The sequence below is a fragment of the Oncorhynchus keta genome, chromosome 21 (genome assembly GCF_023373465.1).
Source record: "Oncorhynchus keta strain PuntledgeMale-10-30-2019 chromosome 21, Oket_V2, whole genome shotgun sequence".
NCBI lineage: Eukaryota > Metazoa > Chordata > Actinopteri > Salmoniformes > Salmonidae > Oncorhynchus > Oncorhynchus keta.
The window spans coordinates 38670777-38697561 of NC_068441.1; the positions used below are offsets into that span (position 1 = coordinate 38670777).

The window sequence follows — 26785 nt, forward strand, 5'->3', positions numbered from 1 at the left end:
AGTTTAATACTGAGACTACACCTAGCTAGTAGTTTAAGACTACACCAAGCTAGTAGTTTAATACAGAGACTACACCTTGCTAGTAGTTTAATACGGAGACTACACCTAGCTAGTAGTTTACACCTAGCTAGTCGTTTAGAGACTACACCTAGCTAGTAGTTTAATACTGAGACTACATCTAGCTAGTAGTTTAATACTGAGACTACACCTAGCTAGTAGTTTAATACTGAGACTACACCTAGCTAGTAGTTTAATACTGAGACTCCACCTAGCTAGTAGTTTAATACTGAGACTACACCTAGCTAGTAGTTTAATACGGAGACTACACCTAGCTAGTCGTTTAATACAGAGACTACACCTAGCTAGTAGTTAAATACTGAGACTCCACCTAGCTAGTAGTTTAATACTGAGACTCCACCTAGCTAGTAGTTTAATACTGAGACTACACCTAGCTAATAGTTAAATACTGAGACTCCACCTAGCTAGTAGTTAAATACTGAGACTACACCTAGCTAGTAGTTTAATACTGAGACTCCACCTAGCTAGTAGTTTAATACTGAGACTACACCTAGCTAGTAGTTAAATACGGAGACTACACCTAGCTAGTCGTTTAATACAGAGACTACACCTAGCTAGCAGTTTAATACTGAGACTACATCTAGCTAGTAGTTTAATACTGAGACTACACCTAGCTAGTAGTTTAATACTGAGACTACACCTAGTAGTAGTTTAATACTGAGACTCACCTAGCTAGTAGTTTAATACTGAGACTACACCTAGCTAGTAGTTTAATACTGAGACTCCACCTAGCTAGTAGTTTAATACTGAGACTACACCCAGCTAGTAGTTTAATACTGAGACTACACCTAGCTAGTAGTTTAATACGGAGACTACACCAAGCTAGTAGTTTAATACAGAGACTACACCTTGCTAGTAGTTTAATACGGAGACTACACCTAGCTAGTAGTTAAATACGGAGACTACACCTAGCTAGAATACAGAGACTACACCTAGCTAGTAGTTTAATACTGAGACTACATCTAGCTAGTAGTTTAATACTGAGACTACACCTAGCTAGTAGTTTAATACTGAGACTACACCTAGCTAGTAGTTTAATACTGAGACTCCACCTAGACTGAGACTACACTAGCTAGTAGTTTAATACTGAGACTACACCTAGCTAGTAGTTTAATACGGAGACTACACCTAGCTAGTCGTTTAATACAGAGACTCCACCTAGCTAGTAGTTTAATACTGAGACTACATCTACCTAGCTAGTAGTTTTAATACAGAGACTACACCTAGCTAGTAGTTAAATACTGAGACTCCACCTAGCTAGTAGTTTAATACTGAGACTCCACCTAGCTAGTAGTTTAATACTGAGACTACACCTAGCTAGTAGTTTAATACTGAGACTACACCTAGCTAATAGTTAAATACTGAGACTCCACCTAGCTAGTAGTTAAATACTGAGACTACACCTAGCTAGTAGTTTAATACTGAGACTCCACCTAGCTAGTAGTTTAATACTGAGACTACACCTAGCTAGTAGTTAAATACGGAGACTACACCTAGCTAGTCGTTTAATACAGAGACTACACCTAGCTAGCAGTTTAATACTGAGACTACATCTAGCTAGTAGTTTAATACTGAGACTACACCTAGCTAGTAGTTTAATACTGAGACTACACCTAGCTAGTAGTTTAATACTGAGACTCCACCTAGCTAGTAGTTTAATACTGAGACTACACCTAGCTAGTAGTTTAATACTGAGACTCCACCTAGCTAGTAGTTTAATACTGAGACTACACCCAGCTAGTAGTTTAATACTGAGACTACACCTAGCTAGTAGTTTAATACGGAGACTACACCAAGCTAGTAGTTTAATACAGAGACTACACCTTGCTAGTAGTTTAATACGGAGACTACACCTAGCTAGTAGTTAAATACGGAGACTACACCTAGCTAGTCGTTTAATACAGAGACTACACCTAGCTAGTAGTTTAATACTGAGACTACATCTAGCTAGTAGTTTAATACTGAGACTACACCTAGCTAGTAGTTTAATACTGAGACTACACCTAGCTAGTAGTTTAATACTGAGACTCCACCTAGCTAGTAGTTTAATACTGAGACTACACCTAGCTAGTAGTTTAATACGGAGACTACACCTAGCTAGTCGTTTAATACAGAGACTACACCTAGCTAGTAGTTAAATACGGAGACTACACCTAGCTAGTCGTTTAATACAGAGACTCCACCTAGCTAGTAGTTTAATACTGAGACTACATCTAGCTAGTAGTTTAATACTGAGACTACACCTAGCTAGTAGTTTAATACTGAGACTACACCTAGCTAGTAGTTTAATACTGAGACTCCACCTAGCTAGTAGTTTAATACTGAGACTACACCTAGCTAGTAGTTTAATACTGAGACTCCACCTAGCTAGTAGTTTAATACTGAGACTACACCCAGCTAGTAGTTTAATACTGAGACTACACCTAGCTAGAGTTTAATACTACACCAAGCTAGTAGTTTAATACAGAGACTACACCTTGCTAGTAGTTTAATACGGAGACTACACCTAGCTAGTAGTTAAATACGGAGACTACACCTAGCTAGTCGTTTAATACAGAGACTACACCTAGCTAGTAGTTTAATACTGAGACTACATCTAGCTAGTAGTTTAATACTGAGACTACACCCAGCTAGTAGTTTAATACTGAGACTACGCCTAGCTAGTAGTTTAATACAGAGACTACAGCTGGTAATTCACTTCTGAGGGACGAAGGTCACAGATCAAGTGGTCTGTCATTCTATCACAATGACTCACTCAAAGACTGCATTGTCTACCCACCCCACCCAAAGATTACCCACAGGAACATAGTGAGGTCATGGATTAGGTATATTTATCTGCGATAAAATGGAGTGAGGGGATTGTTCTGTGCACTCTCAGCAGTTTATAATTACACCACAATCTTGTCTTAAATTCTGTTTTTGGCATGAGGGAAAGATAATAGATACGGATGCCTTCACGTGCAATACCTGCATGCAAGGCAGGTGGATATTTACATTTATGTCGAACTTGTTTGCGTTCCCTTTATCTACAGTCCACTCAAAGCACATTGCATTGTATATAGACCAGGACTATGGACAAACACCATGTTTCTGACATACAAACTATTCAAATTTTGTGAATAGGTGTCACATTGAGGACTCACATCAAATTAAAAGTTGTTTCTTTAAGACAAGCGAGTCGAATGAAGGCAGGTAAAGGTAACACCCATACCTTCAGTCCTCACAGAGCTATTTGTGGCAGATCTTTGCACACCCAAGAACTAAGCATAGCTACTGAGAAGCTGCAATAGAAGCTATGTGACTTCTTTGTTTTGATTCTGTGTGCTAGTCTCCCGACAGTGGAATGCTATCCTCTTCCAGGAGCCTCTAACCATTGGTGGTTATGATAACACAGTCTAGAAAGTCCAAGTTGAACTTGGCCATATTTTGATAGAAAAAATGCCCCTTCCTCCTCCACGTAATGAGCTTGCCTGTTGTTTGCACAACTTATCTCTTGTTGCTTAGTGATTGTATGAGTTGTATTCTAAGTGGAAGAGGGCGTGTGCTTTTCCTCTGTGGATAAGGCTGTTTGCTGTATAGGTTTATGTGTGAATTTACGGTTTTATGGGTTTCTTTCCTGTCAGTGCATTTTAGCACAGTGCGTGTATGCACATTTGTGTGTTTGGGTGTGTTCATGTATGTGCATTTTTATTTATTGGTGTATGTGTGTGCTCACACATGTCGGTCTTCTCTGAGAAGGTACTCAGATGTGGCCGGTTGTCAGGCGGTGTCACTCCTCTATCAGAATCTTTCTCTTTATAGCTCAAGCTCTACTGAATGCAGACCTGGGTTCAAATACTATCTGTCATCTTTTAAATACTTTTGAGCGTTTCCTTTTGTCTACCTGAGTGCCAGATGGGCAGGGTTTGCCGCCTGACTTTTTTACATTGGTTCTTTAAACCATGCAAGCTATTAAAAAAAAGGATAGAAAAATTATTTGAAATTATTTGAACCCAGGTCTTACTGAGTGCTATGTGTGCCTTCCCTTTACCCCTGCTCTGCTCCCTGTCCCTCCCCTTTTCTCCCTGTTCCCTCCCCTTCCCCTTACCCCTGTTCTGCTCCCTGCCCCTTCTCCCTGTTCCCTCCCCTTCCCTGATCAAGGCTGGGAACCATGCTGCAGTTCACAGAGTAGGTACAGAGTAGGAACAGTCAGACACATACACTCACACAGACAGACGGTGAACATGGGCCAGTTACTCAGCTGGATCCGAGCTCCTCGGGACAATCAAGCCTTACAGGATGTGGCCGTGGAACAACAGGTGAGCTTTCATAATGCAACTCTGCTCACAGGTTAGAGAGGTGTCTGTGTGTGTGTGTGCACAAGTTGGAGCGAGTGTGTTTTTAGCATAAAGAAAGTTTGAGTCCGTGAAAAGGTGTCCATGGATGCGTGCGTGTCTGTATTTGTGAATGAGAGCTCTTTAGTGTGTGTGTGTGTGTGTGTGTGTGTGTGTGTGTGTGTGTGTGTGTGTGTGTGTGTGTGTGTGTGTGTGTGTGTGTGTGTGTGTGTGTGTGTGTGTGTGTGTGTGTGTGTGTGTGTGTGTGTGTTGTTTTGTATGTTTAGTAGCGGGCCTATATGGGAAGGCAAGTCAGAAAAAAAGTTTTGCTGGCATTAATCCAAGTCAGACATCTTTCCCTGGGGTGTATTCATTAAACATTTTGCAACAGAAACCGTTTACTCCGAATGGAAAATGTTTTGCAACTAAAACAGGAGTTTCTATTGGATAAATTCAGGTAAGTCCCTCCCCGTTTTGTTACGTTTTCTCTATTTGCTTCCATTTGGTTCTTAATTAAATGGTAAAAGGTTTCTGTTGAAAGACTTAATGAATACACCCTGCTCGAGCTTAGAGGAGGAGGAGGAGGAGGGAAGAGAAGTGGCGTTGGAATACAGAACAGTCTGTATTATATTAAACTGAGACGAAGACAAAAGCTTTGCTGTGCTCTTCACATAGCACCAGCAAAAGTATGTGTTGCTTCCAGTTGTGTCAGTGTGTCTATGTCTGAAGCATTGAAAGTAATGGTAGTTGAAGTCTGTCAACCTCTGAACAGAAGAACAGTACAGTCTGTACTGTTGTCATGAATAGAGGATATTGCACCAAGGCGAAGACAAGGTCTGTGCTCTTCACATGGCCCAGCAAAGTGTGTTGCTTCCAGTTATGTCAATGTGTCAGTCTCTGTAGTTTATTCATTTGCCCATTGTTTTGTGTGTGTGTGTGTGTTGGTTAGGGTATGATACAATCAACCAATCAAATATATTTAACTATTTTTACCATCATTATTACTATTACCTGATCATAAATTATTACCTGGTCATACACCATTATCTGGTCATACATTATATCTGGACATACATTATTACCTGGTCATGCACCATTACCTGGTCATACACCATTATCTGGACATACATTATTACCTGGTCATGCACCATTATCTGGTCATACATTATATTTGGACATACATTATTACCTGGTCATGCACCATTATCTGGTCATACATTATATCTGGACATACATTATTACCTGGTCATACACCATTATCTGGTCATACATTATATCTGGACATACATTATTACCTGGTCATACACCATTATCTGGACATACATTATTACCTGGACATACACCATTATCTGGACGTACATTATTACCTGGACATACATTATTACCTGGACATACATTATTACCTGGTCATACACTATTATCTGGACATACATTATTACCTGGTCATACACCATTATCTGGACATACATTATTACCTGGACATACATTATTACCTGGTCATACACCATTATCTGGACATACACTATTACCTGGACATACATTATTACCTGGTCATACACCATTATCTGGACATACATTATTACCTGGTCATACAATATTATCTGGACATACATTATTACCTGATCATACATTATTACCTGGACATACATTATTACCTGGTCATACACTATTATCTGGATATACATTATTACCTGCTCATGCATTATTACCTGGTCATACACCATTATCTGGTCATACACTATTACCTGGTCATACATTATTACCTGGACATACATTATTACCTGCAGATAGATTATTACCTGGTAATACATTACCTGGTCATACATTATTATTATTGGGGTGGCAGGTAGCCTAGCGGTTAGGGTGTTGGAGTAGTAACGGGAAGGTTGCTAGATCAAATCCCCAAGCTGACAAGGTAAAAATCTGTTGTTCTGCCCCTGAACAAGGCAGTTAACCCACCGTTCCTAGGCCGTCATTGCAAATAAGAATTTGTTCTTAACTGACTTGCCTAGTTAAATAAAGGTCAAATATAAATAAATGACCTGGTCATGCATTATGGGTTTACCTTGTGACTTAAGGGCCAGTATGAGCAGCTAATGTTCTATTCCTTAATGTTTGTTTATTTGTCATGGTGCAACATTGAATAGGTGTTTATGATGATAGACACATTAACCAATAGAAATACATGAACATTGAATACATATTTCTGCAGTGGGGAGTGGAAACATGACCAACCCTGTTACATGTGTATAATTCTAATAGTGGAATATGTTCAGGCATGTTTTTGATAATAGTTCCCATGTTTCTTTTGTTGAGTTACAGTTGCTTATGAGTTGGGTATGTTTGTATTTGTGCATGTGTTCTGGTAGTATTTGTATGATAACACAAGTATCAGTTTTGTGTTATAAATTTGCAATAATGACATGCTCAGTGGCTCTCTTATGCTCTGGTTGTATAAAAGCACCTCTGGGAGGGTTTCCAAGCCTTTGGGCTTACCTAAGAATGTGCTGTTTACCAGGGCATTGAACAACATGGCATTTGACTATTTGCTTGCTCTGTTTCTTGTGTTTTGGGGGGGATTCTTGGCTCTGCTTTGGGCTAGTTGGGGTACTTTCCCAGACTTTTGTTGTCAACATACTGACTGTGCCCTCTGCCATTCAGGCTCAGAATCATCTGCTGCTTTCATCACACACACAGGAAACAGCCACAGGGGAAATGTATCTGTGATACACATACCCAATACATTTCCTAATCACACATTCAGCATGTAACTATATAACTTTAAGCTGTACAAAACATGCTTTTCACAATATATGCTGTATGTATTTAAATCTGTTGCTTCTCTAACATCTAATATATCGACACAGTATTGTTTACATGGATCTCAAGTCATGTTACACAATGAATATAGGAAGATATTCACACCAAAAATGTAAAGGCCTATTACAGATCCAGTTAAGTAAAGGCCCGTTTTGTGGCAATGTGTGGATGTGTCTGTTGTGTTGACCAGAGCTGTAAAGAGGGGAGGGATCTGTATTCTAGCATGTGGAAATATCTGTGATATCCTGCGGTGTGTGTGTGTGTTTTTTTGTGTTTCCCTTTGAATACATTCAGTACTATGTGTTTCTGTGTGCATCAGAAAGACAGTCCAGCCTTTAGATTTCTCGTTCCACTGTCAGTTTGGCTTGAGCCTGACTGATGATCCAATAATGACATGCTCAGTGGCTCTCTCATGCTCTGGTTGTATAAAAGCACCTCTGGGAGGGTTTCCAAGCCTTTGGGCTTACCTGAGAATGTGCTGTTTACCAGGGCGTTGAACAACATGGCATTTGACTTCACTTGCTCGTTTGTTCTCCTGTCTATTTCCATCTATTATGGTTGAGGCAAACCCTGGCTCTGTCCCAATACTCTAAGATAACTTCCTTTCCTTGCGTCCTTTCGCATCCTTCCCTTGTTCCTTTCCTTCATTGCCACTGATAGGTGATCTTAGCAAAAGGACAGCTCTATTTGCTGGTACCAGATATATTTTAGTTTAACAGGAATGGACAGGCAATGTCCTGAGTAATCACACGCCCTGTAAAGTGTTGAGGTAATGCAGGTTGGCATTTATTGAAATTACTCATGCACTGGAGGCAGCTCTGTGGAGTGGTCACTAGCTGGCACAGCCACAAAGTCATAAAATCTGATTTTAAACTTAACCACACTGCTAACCCTGTATTAAATTAAGACAGACAGACAGACAGACAGACAGACAGACAGACAGACAGACAGACAGACAGACAGACAGACAGACAGACAGACAGACAGACATAGAGAGACATACATACATATATCATGAGTATAGCGAGTACCATCCCCCTCTCTCTCACCAACTCTCTCTTCCCCCTACACCCAGGTTCTGTTATCTCAGGTCTAAATTCCTAGAGGAGACTCTCTCCTCATTGCCAGGCAGTATATATAGAGAGAGAGTTTCACAGTAGAACAAAGGAACTTCTTCTACATCACAGAACTTGAGAACTGAACAATATCCATGTTTTGGTGAATGTGTAAATGTTCGGTGGAGAAGCCAGCTACGACCGGTCCGTTTTGTTTCATGTTGTGTCCTCATTGAAAGACAATACAGCCACATTACCATAACTCTGTTTATACAGGACCCTCCGTTATGAGGTTTGCATCTAATTATTGTATAAAATGAATGAGTAAAGATTAAACTATTTGTGAAATGATGTATGGTGATGTTGAACCATTAATGTAAGAGAATTGTATTCCCTTCAAAGTTTAACGAAGTCATTGGCCCGCACCTGTGAGCACAGACATGATCTGGCTCATGGGAAAGCCCTTTTCTACTGTTCCAAATAAAAACCCCACCTGAAAAAATCCTCTTTAGGCCATGCATACTCTCGGTCAGCTGAGGGAGCGAAGGTTTGAGTAGAGACCACCAAAAACCTCAATATAAGCTATGGTTGTAATGGTTGTTGAATCCCTAACCAAACCACGTGGAGCATTGGCTACACGGTTGGAAATGGTTCAACTCTGAGACTATCGATATCACGAGAGACTTCATGGGAGCAGAGACGATCAGATGAACTTTCCAACAGAAAGACGGACGATTCCAACAGGGATCACGACGACACACTGAACGTAAATATATATTGATTGCAATTATTCCCGAATAAGTGAGCGTTCATGTGCAAAGGATTAGCATTTCAATTAATAATTATCAACTGTGTAGTGACTCTTGTAATTCCCGCCCTTCTCAGTGCACACCCACTTCCCTTTGTCCACCAAGCCACCATATCGGCTTAGCCCACTAGGAAACCTCCCCTATCATTTCCTTGTAACCATAACTTGTTTGTTTATGCATTTCTGTGATTATTTAGTTAAGTAAATAAATTATTAAGACAATTGATGTATGGATGATTCATAGTAAAGGCTGGGTTCGTGCAGATAACCAACAATTTACGACGTTTGGAATGAGACTAACGTGAGGTAAAGAATAATTCATTAATTAGAAGACTAATTGATCAGATATTAAAATATCTGAAAAGTTATATTAGGAAAATTCGAACTTGGCAATCTGAAGATTTTCCTTGGTGCCCCGACTTCCTACTTAATTACATATACATGATTAGTTTAATCACGTAATAATAATTACAGAGAATTGATTTGATAAAAATAACAGTCTTCAAATTAAGGATTCCAAAGACACGATACATACATATATACAGACAGACAGACAGACAGACAGACAGACAGACAGACAGACAGACAGACAGACAGACAGACAGACAGACAGAACTACACATCTGTGTTTTATTTACGTATCAGAGATAAATGACTTGACAGCTGTGACAACATGTGAAGACTGACTAGTGTGTGTACATTTTTTTAACCTTTATTTAAAAACTAGGCAAGTCAGTTAAGAACAAATTCTTATTTACAATGACGGCCTAGGAACAGTGGGTTTACTGCTTTGTTCAGAGGCAGAACAACATATTTGTACCTTGTCAGCTCAGGGATTCAATCTAGCAACCTTTCGGTTACTGGCCCAACACTAACCACTAGGCTACCTGCTGCCCCAACACACATTTGTGTGTTTACTTGTGTGTATTTTGTGATATTATTCAATAAAAAGTATACTTATGTGTACTTATCTGTTTGAAAGTATATGTGTCTCCATCGTGAAATTGGGATTCCTTGTGTGTATTTAGGGTGGCACTACCTGACAGACAACATACTTATTGTTATTTATGGTGTTGAACGTACATGAGCCGCATATAGTGGCCTGACTGGCTGTACTCTGTACTGTAGGAGAGGGATATAGGACAGCTTGTATCTATTGTTGAAGAAGGCTGGTCTCCTGAACAGTTTGAGTAACTTCCAGTTTTCTCTATGAGAAGGCTCATCCCTTTGTTCCAAATGAAACACACATTTTGACCTGTAGAGATACATATATTAGATATGTTATACATATATTGTAGTTTATTCTGTGTTTTGTTGTATTTTATTCTGTTTAGACCCTCATTGACTGTGCTTTGTTCTGGCCCATGATTGTTAGCTAGGGTATAACGTTGCTGAGTACACACTGTTTGCCTAGTGTCTCCCTAGAAACAAAGCCTTATCGACAAGGACCCTCTCACCTGCACTGATTTGTTCCTGATGCAGGCCAAGTAATCTGATTTGTCTACTCCCCTGGGATGGGTGGGCCATACTTTGGCCAACCACTCAGTTGTCAAAAGAGATAAGGGGTGCATTGGAGAGCATCAATATTGTGCAGTCGCTAATCAGCAACTTTCAATGTGTGTTGCATTATGAGGATAAAAGTTATTGAACTACATCTGCATGAGCGTTACAAGAACCACGTGATCGAGGGTCATGCAGTTTGTTATGTTTGCTGCCAGTTTCTGCAGTTGTTCCTCATCAACAGCACCATGCATCCATCGCTTACATAATGGCCATAGTCGAGGTCGACTGCGGATTGACTCATGTATCCATCATTAATTTTATGCTCTCGAACACAATTGTCTACCAATAACTAGGGGGTTTGCTCGACTCATGTGGATGTGACTGAAACGGAGCAAATCTTCTAGTGAGATTTACAAGTTATGACACATTCAAATAAGAAAGCTCTCTCGCCAACCATTGGGATTTCCAGTTTGTGAGTGTGTAAGGATAATATGGAGGTTAGAGTTTATTTTGACATTCTAACAAAATACTCTTAGAAACAATGGAAGCATATTACCACTGCCATGTTGTGTTAGAATACAACTAACCAGCAACTTTTTGTTTCTCCCTTGACTGCAACAGCCTGCTTTTGACTGCTGTCAATGCTTTAAGAAAGCGCCCAAAGGTTACCAAGAGTTACCGAGTGAGTCGTTCCCACCCGAGTTGTTCCATCCCAGTGTAAGCATGCCACGCCTACACACATGCACGCATGCACACACACTAGTGGAAATGCACGGACTGTGTACAACGCTAGAGTCAGTAGGGAAGATAAAGATGGAGGCGAGGCGATTTTTCCTCAGATCCCTCAACACAAATAAAACACAAATAAATGCTAAGGGCAGCGACTACATAGCAAGAAGAGAGTTCAGTGGTTCGTTCGGTTTTCCTTTTAAGGAAGTTTTTTTTAGATCTAATCCGGTTGGAGGAATACAGACACAATGCAGAGCCTTCAGATCCAGGACAAACGTCTGGGGAACACTGCATAGGTATTACATGATGTTATTACATAAAACAAGTGAAAGGCATGGCAACAGCAAACAACAACTCATCAGGGTGTGAGCTTTACTTGGGTGGAACCTTTCATCAGCTCCCCTGTCTGTAGCTGCGTCATCATAAAACCGCCCAGAGCAACGTGGACCACCCAAAACAAGTTCTGCCTGATCTGTCCATTTTCATCTAGCCCTTTCTATCTTCCATGTTTCGTTGTCAACAAACGTTGGCTGAGAACATTACATGTATTGTACTTTAGATTATATCTTTAAGTGAAAATGCCCGAGAAGCTGGTGTTTGGAGGATATATTGGTCAGATGGAACAGAGTAAATAGGCATTTTAACATCATAGATTTTTTAGCTCGTGGTAACTTGTAGAATAGACTCTGTCTGGAATGTGGTTTTAACCAATCAGCATTTAGGATTAGACCCACCCGTTGTATAATTGTCATTAAAACACCTTCACAGATACAAAGTAACAATTGTATTTATTTATTTTACTAGGCAAGTCAGTTAAGAACAAATTCTTATTTTCAATGATGGCCTAGGAACAGTGGGTTAACTGCCTGTTCAGGGACAGAACGACAGATTTGCACCTTGTCAGCTCGGGGATTTGAACTTGGAACCTTTCGGTTACAAGTCCAACACTCTAACCACTAGTCCAACGCTCTATAATAATATAATATATGCCATTTAGCAGACGCTCTAACCACTAGGCTACCCAAATTAAGCCTGAAGGGATAAGGTGCATTCAAGGGGTGTCACACTACAATGGTTCTGAGGATTTCCCCTTAGAATGAAATAGAATTTGTTCACTTTAAAACACACTCAGATCTGTAGTTTACAATAACTTCCACTCATTTTGCCCAGGTGCCATACTGTGTCTGGACGCTAGGGGGAGCCACTCTGCTAGACAGGCTCTATTCAGTTTAACACTTTTACATATAGTGGTTCCTCATCTTAGAAAATACATTGTTTAAGAAGTTGCCTTCTATCTGAGGAGTCAAGCAAACGAGTTTTGCAATATGTTTATTAATTAATTAAATCAAAGCTCATATGACATGGTAGTGTGTAAACATGTTGTTCCACACTCTTACTTAAGGCTTGGCTAATGTCCCATTGCTACATTTTTCTGTGTGTTTTCATAGTAGTTACAATAAGGTCTTTGACAATTGTTTTGCATAGAGAGACAGCGTGGCTGTGCTTGTGTTTGGGTCTCCATTATTTTCTAAAATGTCCTCTCTCTCATCCCCCCTCCAGTCCCCTTGCTCTCTTTCCCCTTCCTGCCTCCTCCCTCTTTTCCTTAGCATACACTTAGCTCTGTTCTTTCTCTCTCCCCCAAACCATTGCTTCTCTGTAAAAAGGGTGCAGTTTGTGCTAGAGGCTGCATGCGATGCTCCCTCTCTCTCTCTTTCACTCCCTCTTTCTCTCTCCCTTTGTCTCGTTCTTTATATCTTTCTGTCTGTATTGATATGCCTCTCTTTTCTCCCTCATTATGTTCTCTCACTTTCTCCCACTTTTCTCGCTCTGGCTGTTTTTTAGACACTGCAGTTCTGATTCCTAAGCAGTGAGTGTATCAGACACACCCTACTGCTGCCAGACAGACAGACCTTGCAGCAAACCACCTCTGCCCAGACTGCTTTGGCTACACCCATCTCTATCACCATCAACTATATGTTGATTACCTTCACTCCACATAAGATTTGGTCCTCTGTAGCTTAGTTGGTAGAGCATGGCCTGGCAACACCAGGGTCGTCGGTTCAGTTCCTGCTTAGGCAACCTATATGAAATATGTATGCATGTAAGACTGCTTTGGATAAAAGCGTCAGCTAAATAGCATATCATATTTTATTACTTTATCATCAAAGTTTAACAAAGCATACAACTCTACACACAATGACTACTTTTAACAATACACAGAACATTTTACAAAAGCACATTTACTGGAAGAAGTGTTTAGGTGCAAAGTTTGGTAACCGAAATTTGTTCAGTAGAGTACATCACAGCATATAACAGTAAAGTAGATTAGAGTTCAGTACAGTAGATTACAGTAGAGTATAGTACAGTAGAGTTTAGTAAAGTACAGTACAATACAGTAAAGTAGAGCATAGTTCAGTACAATACAGTACCTTATAGTGTACTCAGCTCATGTGCTCTACTGTGTACTATACTCTACTTTTCTTTACTGAACTCTGCTGTCCAAACTTGTTAACCCGACTGTTGTGATTACTATGATTTCCCATTGTAGCCAATTCAATTGCAGAAATTCCGTAACCTATTTTTCAAAAAAATTGTTAACGAATTGAGTCTTTAATCAGTTAAAAATTCCTAAACAAAATTGATATCAGTAAAAACACTAATTAATTGCTAGGTTTACCTTTACTTGTTACTACTGTGAACTTTCATTATCCTCCCTCATGAGAGACATGAGAAAATATCTGTAAGATATGGGTTTTTGGTAACGGAATTTCAAGGCACAAGACAATGTTTCACTTACAGAAGGCAAAAACATTTATCCAAAACTAAATATAAGTGTTGATATTAGTTGGCAGGGGTCTTTCAACATTATCGTGTTTTGATGTATTTCTAAAACCTTAACACTTTTTTTCTGATAGATGTTTTCTAAGACCCCTTTTAAATCTGACCCAAAATCAAAGCCTTTGCTGTCCCTTATTTTTAGGAAGGAAAATGGTTTATTTATATATATATATATATATATATATATATATATGCTTCAATTAGAAATAAAGAAATAGACTCTTAGCTCTCATTTGACACCCAATTTGACATGCTCCCATGAACTTCACGTTGCTGCTCATGGGACCTTTTACCTGGAAGTGACCTCATTACTTGTTTCTACATGTAGGCTGTTGTATCTGTATTTTTGTGCTGCCGCGCCTACCTCCATATACGCACACACACTCAGTCAGAAGACTCAACCCAAACTTTCCCTTACAAATGGAAATTGACGGGTCTTGCTTGTTTTTCCTGGCTATCCTTGTGAAAGGAGGGCAGTGTCCTCTTTCGACCAATCAGGTCCAGGCTGCGTCACTTTCAGGGAGCGTCACTTCCTTGTTGGAAAAGGGGGAGGGGATTGAACAGAATTGACCTGTCTAGTTTATCCTAGTCGGAGGAGCAGAAGTTTTTTTTTCTCTAGTCTGTGTTTTGTGTGTCAATCGTATACTTAATCCAAAGTGAATCTAAATTAACCTGTCCTCGGGACAGTTTGGGATTACCCAGATAAATACAGGATACACTCAAATCTATGGTATGTACCTAAACACAGTTTTTCTGTGTGTGTGTTGTAGTTTTCTCTCTTGGTGCCAGCCCTATCGATTTAGTTTGAGGGTTTGTAATATCACCGAAGTGGCAGCCACTTCTGATGAGTGACGTTCTGTTTTATCTTTCATGAGCAGACATATCCACCACATATGCCACTTAAATCACTCAGACGAGACCATGGGGCTTCTGATCTGTACATGTCCTTTACATGTTATCGATGAAACTTGGCAAAGAGCTCAATACAGCTGTAGGTGACCATGGGGAAAATACAGAGACTTGTATGCATTGCTTGGAGGCAAATTGCCTAGTCATTCAATTAGACTAGCTGTCATCAGAGTACTACTGAAGGTGTAGATTTTATTTACACTCAAAAACATTCTCAACATTCACAGATTCTAGAAATTCAGACAGGGCAGAGACAACTGGAGCCTTTGAAACTAAGAGCGAACATAATTTTATTTACACACACACATTCTGCCTGAGTCAATTACCATATTGCTGATGTGACATTTTGAAGTACGAGACGATCCATTGTAAAAAACATTAACATTAATTATGCTTATGACAACAGGAAGTAGGGTGGTTATAATCTGTGAAACGTTATAACCGGAATATGTTCCAAAAACCTCGTAAATAACAAGGTTGCCAACAAACAACGCATACAAAGTTGTATAGCGGCAGAATTAGATACCGGGTTGGGAGTGGGCAATTTTGTTAAGTTTTTCACTCACCGCGTTTATTCCGAAAATTGTCTGTCCTCACTCTGGTAGCCTATGGACAAACATTAAGAATAAGCAACGTGGTGAGTTGATGCCTATTCGGCAGGTAGTTAGCTAGGTGAATTGATCATGTTACTTTGTATGCGATGTTTGCTGGCATCCTTGTTATTTACGAAGTTTTTTGGAACATTCGTGTTGGAATGTAACACAAATTATACCCACCCCAGGAAGTATGCGGTGTTTGACAGAGTCAAATATTACTCAATGACATATTTGCAAGACAAAGCATACGTCCAGATGTAACGGATGTGAAACGGCTAGCTTAGTTAGCGGTGTGCGCTAAATAGCGTTTCAATCGGTGACGTCACTTGCTCTGAGACCTTGAAGTAGTAGTTCCCCTTGCTCAGCAAGGGCCGGGCTTTTGTGGAGCGATGGGTAACGATGCTTCGTGGGTGGCTGTTGTTGATGCAGAGGGTCCCTGGTTAGCGCCTGGGTATCTGCGAGGGGACGGTCTAAAGTTCTACTGTCATAGGCCATGTCATGAGGTCTCTCATGTTGAATGCATGTGACCTTTGGAGTGCATTCTAGCCATTGATGTCTATTTTCCAATTTACTGCACTATAGCTATAACACCAACCAAACTAGTATATGACACAACTAGACGTCATTGTCCCTAAATAATTTAGCGAGTTCAGTACTTTGTAGCCTACGCTGGTTAGCCAACTCCTTTGAGGTCACTGTAGCAGCTAGCCTAGTTGTGATTAGGGTTTGGGTCAATTTCAAAGTAATGACATACATTGTGACCAGGTTAGCCAACTGCTTTGGAATTGTAAGTGTAAATGTAACCTTTATTTAAAACTTGGAAAGTCAGTTAAGAACAAATTCTTATTTACAATGACGTCATACCCCGGACGACGCTGGGCCAATTGTGGGCCGCCCTATGGGACTCCCCATCACGACTGGATGTGATACAGCCTGGATTCGTACCAGGGACTGTAGTGATGCTTCTTGCACGGAGATGCAGTGCCTTACAACGCTGCGCCACTCGGGAGCCCAGCTAGCCGCATTGCCAAACCCAGCCTTTTTCACGTATCGTTCTGTTGGGTGGGGCCCAGTATTAGTAATCAGTTTTCATAACTCAGCTCAGTAGAGCAAAGACAACCTCTTTCAACCCTATTGTTGAATAAGCTCTTATTAAACCCCTAGGAGGAACAAGCCTATTGTTGAATAAGCTCCAATTAAACCATGGAGATCGAGCACTCTAGTGCCCGAAAGTCTGTTGGGTGGGACTTCCTGTGGGTTGAGGAAGGATCGCATAATTCCGGAAGGATCGGTCAATGAATTATACTTGTGAGCAAACATTCCATAACTGCAGGTGGCAGTAAATTGGCAACCTTGGCTTTATACCTGTTCAAACAATACACTCCAGTGGTGTATTCATTAGGAACAAAAATAACCAAACGGAACAAAACGGGGAGGGACCTACCTGAATTTGTCCAATAGAAACTCTCGTTTCCGTTGCAAAATGTGACCCACCACCAGGATTCGGTCCAATGTACCAACCTTTAAAATGTTTTTTTTTACATTGCATAAAAGTAGCAACTCAGAGCTAGAAAATTGTACATCATACACTGCAGTTGAGGAACAATGGGAAAGTCATGCAGTTGAGGAACAATGGGAAAGTCATTCTGCTTTGAAAGTTGATAAACTTGCAACCCCGTTTTTGTTTTGGTACACTAGGGCTGTTGCGGTGACGATATTACCGCCACACCGGCGGTCACCAGTCATGAAGGCAGTGAAATTCCATGTGACCATTTAGTCATGGTAATTAGGCTTCTCCAAGCTCTGATACTGTTGATGGTCATTAGTAGCCTACCATACTTGCTAACTGCCTGGTACTCAGCACTCTATTGTCCCTAATCACTCTGACATGAATGCAAATGTAGTTCAAAAATCGAATTAAACACTTCTTGAGCTCATGTTGCACATTTCTATAGGCTATGCAATTGTGCAAGATAAGAGTGATTACCTCTATTAAAAAGAGATGGAGCCCATCAGCTTTCTATAGGCTAGGCCTAATATATTTATTTCTCAACTGTCCTAATATTAAACACACCAGGCTAACTTGATGGGTCATGTAATCATCTGGCAAAGTAGAGTATTTTGTTTAGTCATGTAGCTAGCTAGCTAAACAATGACCAGGCATTAACCCAACTCATACTACTACCAATAAAAACTGATTGTCAAACTGCAGGTAGCTAAAGCTAACCAACTTGGTTCAATGTTAGCTAGCTAGCTAACATTAGGTTATAACTAGCAATGCAAATGGATTTCTGATTTGAATAATATTACTACATAGATCATACATGTAATGTCAGCTAGCGAACAAGCAAACTAACATTCGCTAGCTAGCTATCAGTACATTTTAACTTGCAATGAAAACAACTTTCTGACCAAATTTGAAACGTATAATGCCCATATACATGGATGAACGCTTCACGGCAGACTGGAACCATTTAACACAGTTTTGTTTCTAGCTACAGCTTATTTGGAAAGCATTGTGTCAAGTCACACTGGTTCACACTGACCGTGGCTTGTGCAGAAAGTAACCCATCACAACTTTTTCCAACTGATTTGTTGTCGATAGCACCTGCTAAATTCAGGGCATCAATGTAGTTGAGAGAAGTAGTAAAACCTTTTGTAGTTCTAGATGGCTAACGTTATATCTTTCAAAAAAGCTGCGGTAGAAAGGATTATCAATACATACTGAGCAGCTCACATTATAGGCAAAAGCATGCTACATGGCAGACCAATCCAAACTCAGCTCCCTGGATGTCCAGCTCATACATTATCTCAGCCAATCATTGCTAGCGGAAGGTTCCTGACTTTTTCTGTGGCTAAAACAACTAGTCTTGTACTTTAACAATTGCATTTGTATTTACAGATTAAATACAAGTTTGTTATTAAGACACATGAAAGTTCAGAGAAGACATTTCTGCCCAAAAATGCATCTCCTGTGAAGTAGTGACATGCGACATATGCCTAGCTTCCTGAAATGGGTCACAAATATTTTCAGTTTTGAGTAAATAGTTTCTATTGCAAACATTTGACTTATGACTACACACCAGGTGGCAGTATGCACCCTTTCAGTTTGTTTACCAAGACCATACAAATAGAAGAAGAAAATGACTACCTCAAAATGGAGATGGCCTCAATGTTGCTGCCCAGGCTCTCACACAAGCCATAATGGTACAATGTTACGTCCTATAACTATCTCTATTCGCTGATATTGGTGTCTAGTTATCAGCTGGAACTGTATGCTTGTTGTTACTGCTATCCACAGTAACTATAACCCTTAGCTTTACACTGCGGTTCACTGGTGTGTGTGTGTGTGTGTGTACTTGTTCATCTGTTTGTTCACCCGCACCTGCCCGCAATCGCCCGACTATATGTGATTTAAAGTGAAATTCTGAGGCCCGCTAAAATAGAAAATGAGCTGTACAGTCAGGTGCTGGAACAATTTTTTGACGGGGTGTGGGATTATTTCTTTTTTTAAGCCTAATTTAGATAAGACTATGTTTCTGTTCATAATGTCTGACATTTGGTAGGCTATTTGGTAGTCAACTTGTCTATAATTCGATCACAGGTGGCCGGTGGCACCATAATTGGGGAGGATGGGTGGGTGTAACGGAATAAATGGAATGGTATTGAACACATCAAACACATGGTTTCCAGGTGGTTTTTACCATTCCATTCCATTCCAGCCATTATTATGAGCCCTCCTCCCCTCAGCAGCCTCCTGTGAATTACATACATGCAGCTTCTCTTCTGTTATTGGCCTACTTATTGCCCTAGAAGACAAAATAAATCCTTGCTCACCAGATAATATGTTCATCAATGTACATACATCAATATAATTATTGTTTGAATTTAGTTGACATCAATGAAGTTCTCTTTCATCTCTGCTTCTCTCACACAGCAAAAACGTTTAGGGACCAGGGAGAAAATGCAATAACAAAAGAAACGGAAAGGTTTTCTGTACAAAAATTCCAGATGGCAGTTTGAGGGGAATTAAAAGCTGTGTAAACGACCCAACATGTTTCTGATAAGATTTCCATTCGGCCTGGATGCATATTTTATGTGGTTGAAATACTATCAGCTTTTATGATGCTGATATAGATAGCACCACGATCTTTACATTTGATCCCTCACCGCGCATTAATTCTCTCATTGATGCTGAAAAAATAAATAATATTTGTTCACTCCTGTTCCCGAGTCCAAATGTACATTTGGTGTATAATTTTACTGCAAGAAATGCTTAATTCTGCAGGAGTTAATATTAAGGCTATGTGAGACGTTATAGACAAACAGTCAGTGTGCATTTGTTAGTTACTGTTCCATTTAACCAATCTGAAATTTAGTGTACCATTGACGTCCCATCTTGTGACTGTCAAATTTGTACAGCGCCTCACAATCATCACACAATGTCTTTATCCAACATTAGGCTACTGTTCTGGCCACCTTTTCTTTATTTTCAACTCCATTTTGCAGATTTTCACATATTGAATTAAACTCCAACATTGTACTTTTTTGCCTCCGTGGATCAACGTACATTTTTTCTGCCCAAGTTCCCAAAAGCATTTGGCGTGTATTTGCTGCGCGTACAGTTAGGCCCTAAAGCTTAGGCTTATACACTGACACCAGATAAAAATAATGAAAGAAAATCTTCAAAGTAGCCTATAGATAGGAATTATACACTTATGGATTTTCAATGCATTGTTTTCTCTTTATTCAACCAAGCCGCCAACCGTCCGCCCTTCATTCACACAATATTTCATGACCCTAAACCCGCCGGCGCAGACTCCAGGTTGAGTCCACCTGCGCATCACTAGTATGTACGTATGTATGTACTTAAACAGTAATTATACATTACCCCCTGCCCTCATAACAGCCTCAGTTCTTTGGGGAATGGACTCAACAACTGTGGTTCTCAACTGGTTTTGCCTCAGTACCCAAATTTAACCAGGTTGTCTAGGTCGTGATCCAATATTCAAGATTTTTTGTATTTGCCAAAATGGAATCTGGAAAATTATTTTTAATGCTATGTTGATAGTACATTTACCAATCATATGACAAGGGAACAACAGTCCCACCTTTTCATTGTCAATAATAATTACATTTTGCCCATATTCTTGATGAAGAATGTTAAGCGCACTGGTTTGATACCAGAAAATCAACCAAATCCACTAAATAACACTACTAATAACTCACGCAGCCCAGTCAAAACCTCCCGTGACCCACCAGTTGAGTATTGCTGCTCTGCAAAGTGTCGAAAGTATTCCACGGGGATACTGGCCCATGTTGACTCCAGTGCTTCCCACAGTTGTCAAGTTGGCTGGATTTCGTTTAGGTGGTGGACCATTCTTGATCTACACGCAAACTGTTGAGTGTGAAAAACCCAGCAGCGCAGGAGTTCTTGAGAAGAAATCATGGTAAGACTTGTGCATCCAGGTGTAATGCATTATAACTTGTCATGACCCCTTTATAATGTCATATAAGCATCTCATAATGACCTGGACAAAATAACAGCCAGTTTGAGACATTTGAGCAATTATAATGACATATACAACCTTGTTATTACACATTACAAAGGCTCATACACAAGTTATAAAGCATTAGACCTGGATCATCAGCAACATCATTATATATATATATATATATATATATATATATATATATATATATATATATATATATATATATATATATATATATATATATTAGTTACACTTTCCCAGCGACGGCCATGTATGCATTAATGCACCAATTTTAAAATCAAACAATGTTTTTATCAAAGTAAAATGTAATCTAACTGCATAACATAATGTTAGTACTTTTATTTGAATGGTAAACTCTTGATTAACTGGGTCAATTAAGATGGCATAGGCCTACTCACAATACAGGTGGGTGTATATTCAATAGGAGTGTGTGCATGCATTTAGGTATTGAGTCTATGGTGCTTGGTGATAAACAATCTGTTTGCCTTCCATTGGGACTTATATTAGCCTACTGATCAACAACATTTTGCTCACATCGTATATAGACTTCTTTCTACTGTATTATTGACTGTATGTTAGTTTTACTCCATATGTAACTCTCCATGTGTCGTTGTATGTGTCGAACTGCTTTGCTTTATCTTGGCCAGGTCGCAATTGTAAATGAGAACTTGTTCTCAACTAGTCTACCTGGTTAAATAAAGGTGAAATAAATAAATAAATACACATTTGCATAGAAACTTCACTCCAACATGTCACGCCTGTATGACATCATACTGTATAGGCACTGCGGTTAGTTTGAGAATATAAAAGAACACCAATTCAATGCAAATGAGTCCAACATAACTACATGACTTGTGATCACGGATGCTTCTGAAAGTAGTATTTTTTTGTTTTTCGTGATCGTATATATTTTTTTATTCTAAAAAAAGATGAAACGACGATGCACGTTCTAGCTGAATGACTCAAATCTGCCCAAACATAGTTTGAGAAGTAAAAACGCACACATTCACGCTGATCTATAGCTTTCTTGGTCCATAAACATACAGGAAGATTCTTAGATAGCTAAACCTATTGCCTATATATATTCCGACAATAAACTTTCAATTTACGGATACAGTTGCTGCTGGCCAGGTCAGCACTCCAGTATATCTAGCGTTACACCTCAAGTCAAATGGCTCGTTGCCAAAAATGGTGCATGTGGTGCAATACTTTTTGAGAATAAGCTAGCTTGCTGTTGATTTTCCCAGCTAGACATTCTGCATTGTGTAATGCTCAGGCAGTGAGTGGTGGCCGGCATACCAGTAGTTTTGCTATGTAGTGGGCTGATAGATTAGAAAAGGCCAATATCAGACCGAAAAGGAGCTTGGTCGTTCTCTGACGCAGATAGATAGATTAACACTGAGACTTTTGGCGAGTCTCAGTTGTGAGCTGGAGGAACTCTTGATCAGAATCTGGTGAGCAAAATAAACCATGTTTTACCCTCAGATAAGGTTATGCCGTTTTGGATTGGTTGGACTTCAGTAACAGTGTTTTGGTATTGTCTGATTAGCAATGATAGCGGTTTTGCTACTATTTGTTTTGATGGAATAATGTCTGGTTAGCTCATTGCTAAACAATAGTCGTATTTTTCTACTAACTGATAAGCAGTAATACAGAAGTTTTGCCACTTTTGGTATGGTAACAATGTTTGGCCTTTAACGTTAGTAGTGTTTTAGCAGCAGTAACAACAATGTATAGTCAGTAAAAATGTCAATACTGGGTTAGTCTAATGAAGTATGCCTACCTTCAATAGTTTAGACTCAGTCTCCTATCACCATCAGCAGTAAAAGTGACTGCTACTGGCATGTTATGACACTGTTTAGGTTGGAGTCTGATAGTTGCATTGATGTGGTTGGCTGGTTTCATCTGCACTGTCCCGGTTGTCACGGAGACGATGCCTGAGTGCATGCTCTCATGCTGACTGGTACCTGCCCTGTATTCTCTACCCTCCCAATGCATTGCGTGGTTCTTCATGGGTGTGTGTTGTAAGATTGATTGTTGTTAATCTATCTGCCTCTAATATAGTGTCTGGGTAGTTAGGTGAGCTAGCCTAACCTGTCTAGCTAGTAGTTACCCCTCAGAGCCTGGTTCCTCTCTAGGTTTCTTCCTAGGTTCCTAGTTTTTCCTAGCCACTGCTTCTACATCTACATTGTCTGCTGTTTGGGATTTTAGGCAGGGTTTCTGTATATTGCTTTGTGACATCTGCTGATGTAAAAAGGGCTTTATAAATACATTTGATTGATTGATAGTTCGCTCACCAGAGGTGAAAAGGCATGGATATTGGCCAAGTGTGCAATGTAAACAATAATAATAATCTTGTTTTGTCTTGGGGAAATAAATAAAACCTAAATGCTGTTCCATCATTACCGTTGTTTATTGAGTCCAACTGATCTTTCACTTGACTTGACAAATATGTATTTTGAGCGTGTACTTTTTGATACTAAATAAAGAGTTTGTGTTACATTAGAAATGAGAAGTGTGGTTTGTTTTTACACAAAAAACACTTCCTGTGTTGTGCTGTTGGTTGAAAGATGAGGAGAAAGCTGGCATTGAGACTGCCATGTTCCTTGGCTGCCATGATCAAATGACTTCAAGTGCAGCCAAATGCCTTTCATAAAAAACCTTTGTTTTGTGTTTGTTTTCCACCTCAACAAAGTATTTGTTTTTATCAACCATAGTCTGCAATTCAATTTAAAGTAAACATGGGTAATATTTCAACAGCATTTAAATAGAGGTCTCTGGGATATTTAGTCAACATAGAGATAGACACAGATAGAATTAGTATTATCTCTTTGGTTTCCAAAAGATGAGCCAGTCAGTATGCCCATGTGCCACACCAAAACACCACTCTTTCTTTGTCTATCCTTTAATTTGCCTGCGGATTCTGGTGTGTTGCCTAGCGCCCAAATATTTATCAGAAAGGAGGGCAGCGTGACTCGTCAGCCTACTTTCCGCCCCTCCTTTGCTACTTTCTCCAAACCCGGTGGGGACTTGTTCCAATATTTTAAACATGCATCCTTCCTTCTTTCCTTCCTTCTTTCCTTCCTTCTTTGATGTTCATTACTGATCATCACTAACTTATCAACACACGATTGGGCTGGTGAAAAACAGCAGGCTGTTAATCATGATTTCACTTATTTAATCCTGAACAAATCAGTGATTGCCTCAAGGAAAAGGAGGGAGGAAAGCACTTATAAGGTATTTGAACTTGGCCTAGGCCTAATTTAGCTTAGTATTGGCTGAAGGGCAAGGTCACAGCCTTGCTAAAGCTCTTAACTACGTTTCAACAAGGTTTTTGTCAAGTGTGTCAACACCACTGTCCTCCCACTGGACATAGATTAAGTAATATCGTCAGAGTGAACAACAGTAATCGTCTCCAAGTAGTGTAGTATGGCAAAATAAAGTTTGTCTGAATACTACAGTACAGAATTTCACTAGTATGCAGTTTGACTAGTAAGGCCACAACCTCTCTGTCACACTTACTCTCTCTCTCTCAATCTGTCTCTCTGTCTGTCTTTATCTCCCAGCCATCTCTCTGTAACATGTAGAATTATTCTGAGCCGGCATGACTGGTTGGTTGGCTCTGAAACTTAAAGATACAGTACTTTTCAGGGCATGACAAACTCACACACATTCTTGGGAATAAGAAATACATTCTGCTAGCCAGTATGGGTGGAGAGGATGTAGGCTTCTTGCCCTGTGGTTCACCACCACTGAAAGGGAACTGTTTAACATATTCCACCTTGTTTATTGCATTTCTTAAACCTGCAATGTTTGTAACTAACTATCACTGCTTCAGTCACAATGTGTACATTCCATATACAAAACACAGTGGGAAATGGGATCCACCTGGTTATGTAATATTATGAGAAACAGCTGTATAGAAGTCCTTAAACAAACTGTTTTGATCAAATTATATGGCACACACACACACACACACCAGTGTTTCCCTTATTCATTTAGCATCGGTGGCCCACCGCTAGTGAATATACTGTACGTAGAATCATTGGTCAGTTTATCAATGGAACAGGATTGCTTCATGTGATGTTTCTCTTGTCATGGAGAATGTGTTTGAAGAAATAGTACTGCATCATTCATTATTTTCTCCAGACATTTGAGCAGCATGGAATGCTTTTTGTTTTGTTTTGCTCAGAGTTATTTCAAGCCAGGATTATGCATTATGGTATCAATGATTCTGACAATGATCAAGTCTGTGTTTTCTGCTATGAGTGACAACGATTCCTGTTAATTGTGTTTTTTTTTCTCTCTCTCCAGTCGCAGCCTAGACAGTATTCACCCACTTCAGTGGCACAGGTGGCTGTGAATCCAGCACAATTTGAGGTAACTTCAACACACACATACACACCTCTTCCTTTGCTCAGTCCATAGCCTGCAGTCACCTTTTCTTTGGGATAGGTCTTAGTCCAATCTGGCTTCTTGTCTATTTGACCCCTTCTTTGGGCGATATTTGGTACTGTTAATGTCTTTCCTGTTTCAACAGAGTAGTGTTGTTCAGTGTGGCCTAATCAGGCAAAGGATTGGTCACACCCAAATCTGCAGGGAGTGGAACTTGTGAGGCACCGATATTATATTTTTGGCCGATACCAATATCCAATATTTTCCTTGCCAACAAATGATACTGATAACAGATATTACATTTTTTTGTGGCCTTTTTAAGCTTTCTAGTACAGTTAAATAGTTAACACACACATGGACGCAGCAGTCTAAGGCAATGCATCGCAGCGCAAGAAGCGTCACTAAAGTCCCTGGTTTGAATCCAGGCTGTATCACATCCGGCCATGATTGGGAGTCACATAGGGCGGCGCACGATTGGCCCAGCGTCGTCCGGGGTTTGGTCGAGGTAGGCCGTCATTGTAAATAAGATTTTTTTTCTTAACTGACTTGCTTAGTTCAATAAAAGCTACAAGCACACACACACAAAAGGTATTTAGTTGGCATTGACGTATGTCCCCATTACCAATAAAACATCATCAAAACCTATTTGTTTCACTTACTTGCTGTGCTTTTTTGTTTGTTTGTTTAGTCGTTTTATTCTCAACCAGGATTTCTATGGAATGCCGTTTGGGTCTTTGCTATAGAATGCCGTTTGGGTCTTTGCTATAGAATGCCGTTTGGGTCTTTGCTATAGAATGCCGTTTGGGTCTTTGCTATAGAATGCCGTTTGGGTCTTTGCTATAGAATGCCGTTTGGGTCTTTGCTATAGAATGCCGTTTGGGTCTTTGCTATAGAATGCCGTTTGGGTCTTTGCTATAGAATGCCGTTTGGGTCTTTGCATGTCAAAAAAGATACACCTCAAATAACACTTAGAATTTTTTATTTTACCTTTATTTAACTAGGCAAGTCAGTTAAGAACACATTCTTATTTACAATGACGACCTAGGAACAGTGGGTTAACTTCCTTTTTCAGGGGCAGTACGACAGATTTTTACCTTGTCAGCTCGGGGATTTGATCTATCAACCTCTCGGTTACTGGCCCAGCGCTCTAACCACTAGGCAAGTAACACTATTTGACGTGTCAAATTAGCTTGTTGACCAACCAGGACCTGAATATGACTGCACG

General features: G+C 39.9%; 1 protein-coding gene across 48 annotated transcripts in view; it reads left to right on the top strand.

The window, feature by feature from the left end:
• Positions 1 to 26785, top strand: part of cast (calpastatin) — a 104189-nt gene that overhangs the window by 16162 nt on the left and 61242 nt on the right. For 14 of the 48 annotated variants that reach the window (XM_052473885.1, XM_052473889.1, XM_052473884.1 and 11 more), the window contains exons 3-4: positions 11199 to 11294; positions 25480 to 25545. In XM_052473885.1, coding sequence (XP_052329845.1) covers positions 11199 to 11294; positions 25480 to 25545 — 162 coding nt within the window. Of the gene's footprint in view, positions 1 to 4218; positions 4377 to 11198; positions 11295 to 14706; positions 14875 to 22459; positions 22620 to 25479; positions 25546 to 26785 lie in introns of those variants that run through there. The other 34 variants (XM_052473890.1, XM_052473894.1, XM_052473898.1 and 31 more) reach the window with 7 other exon arrangements.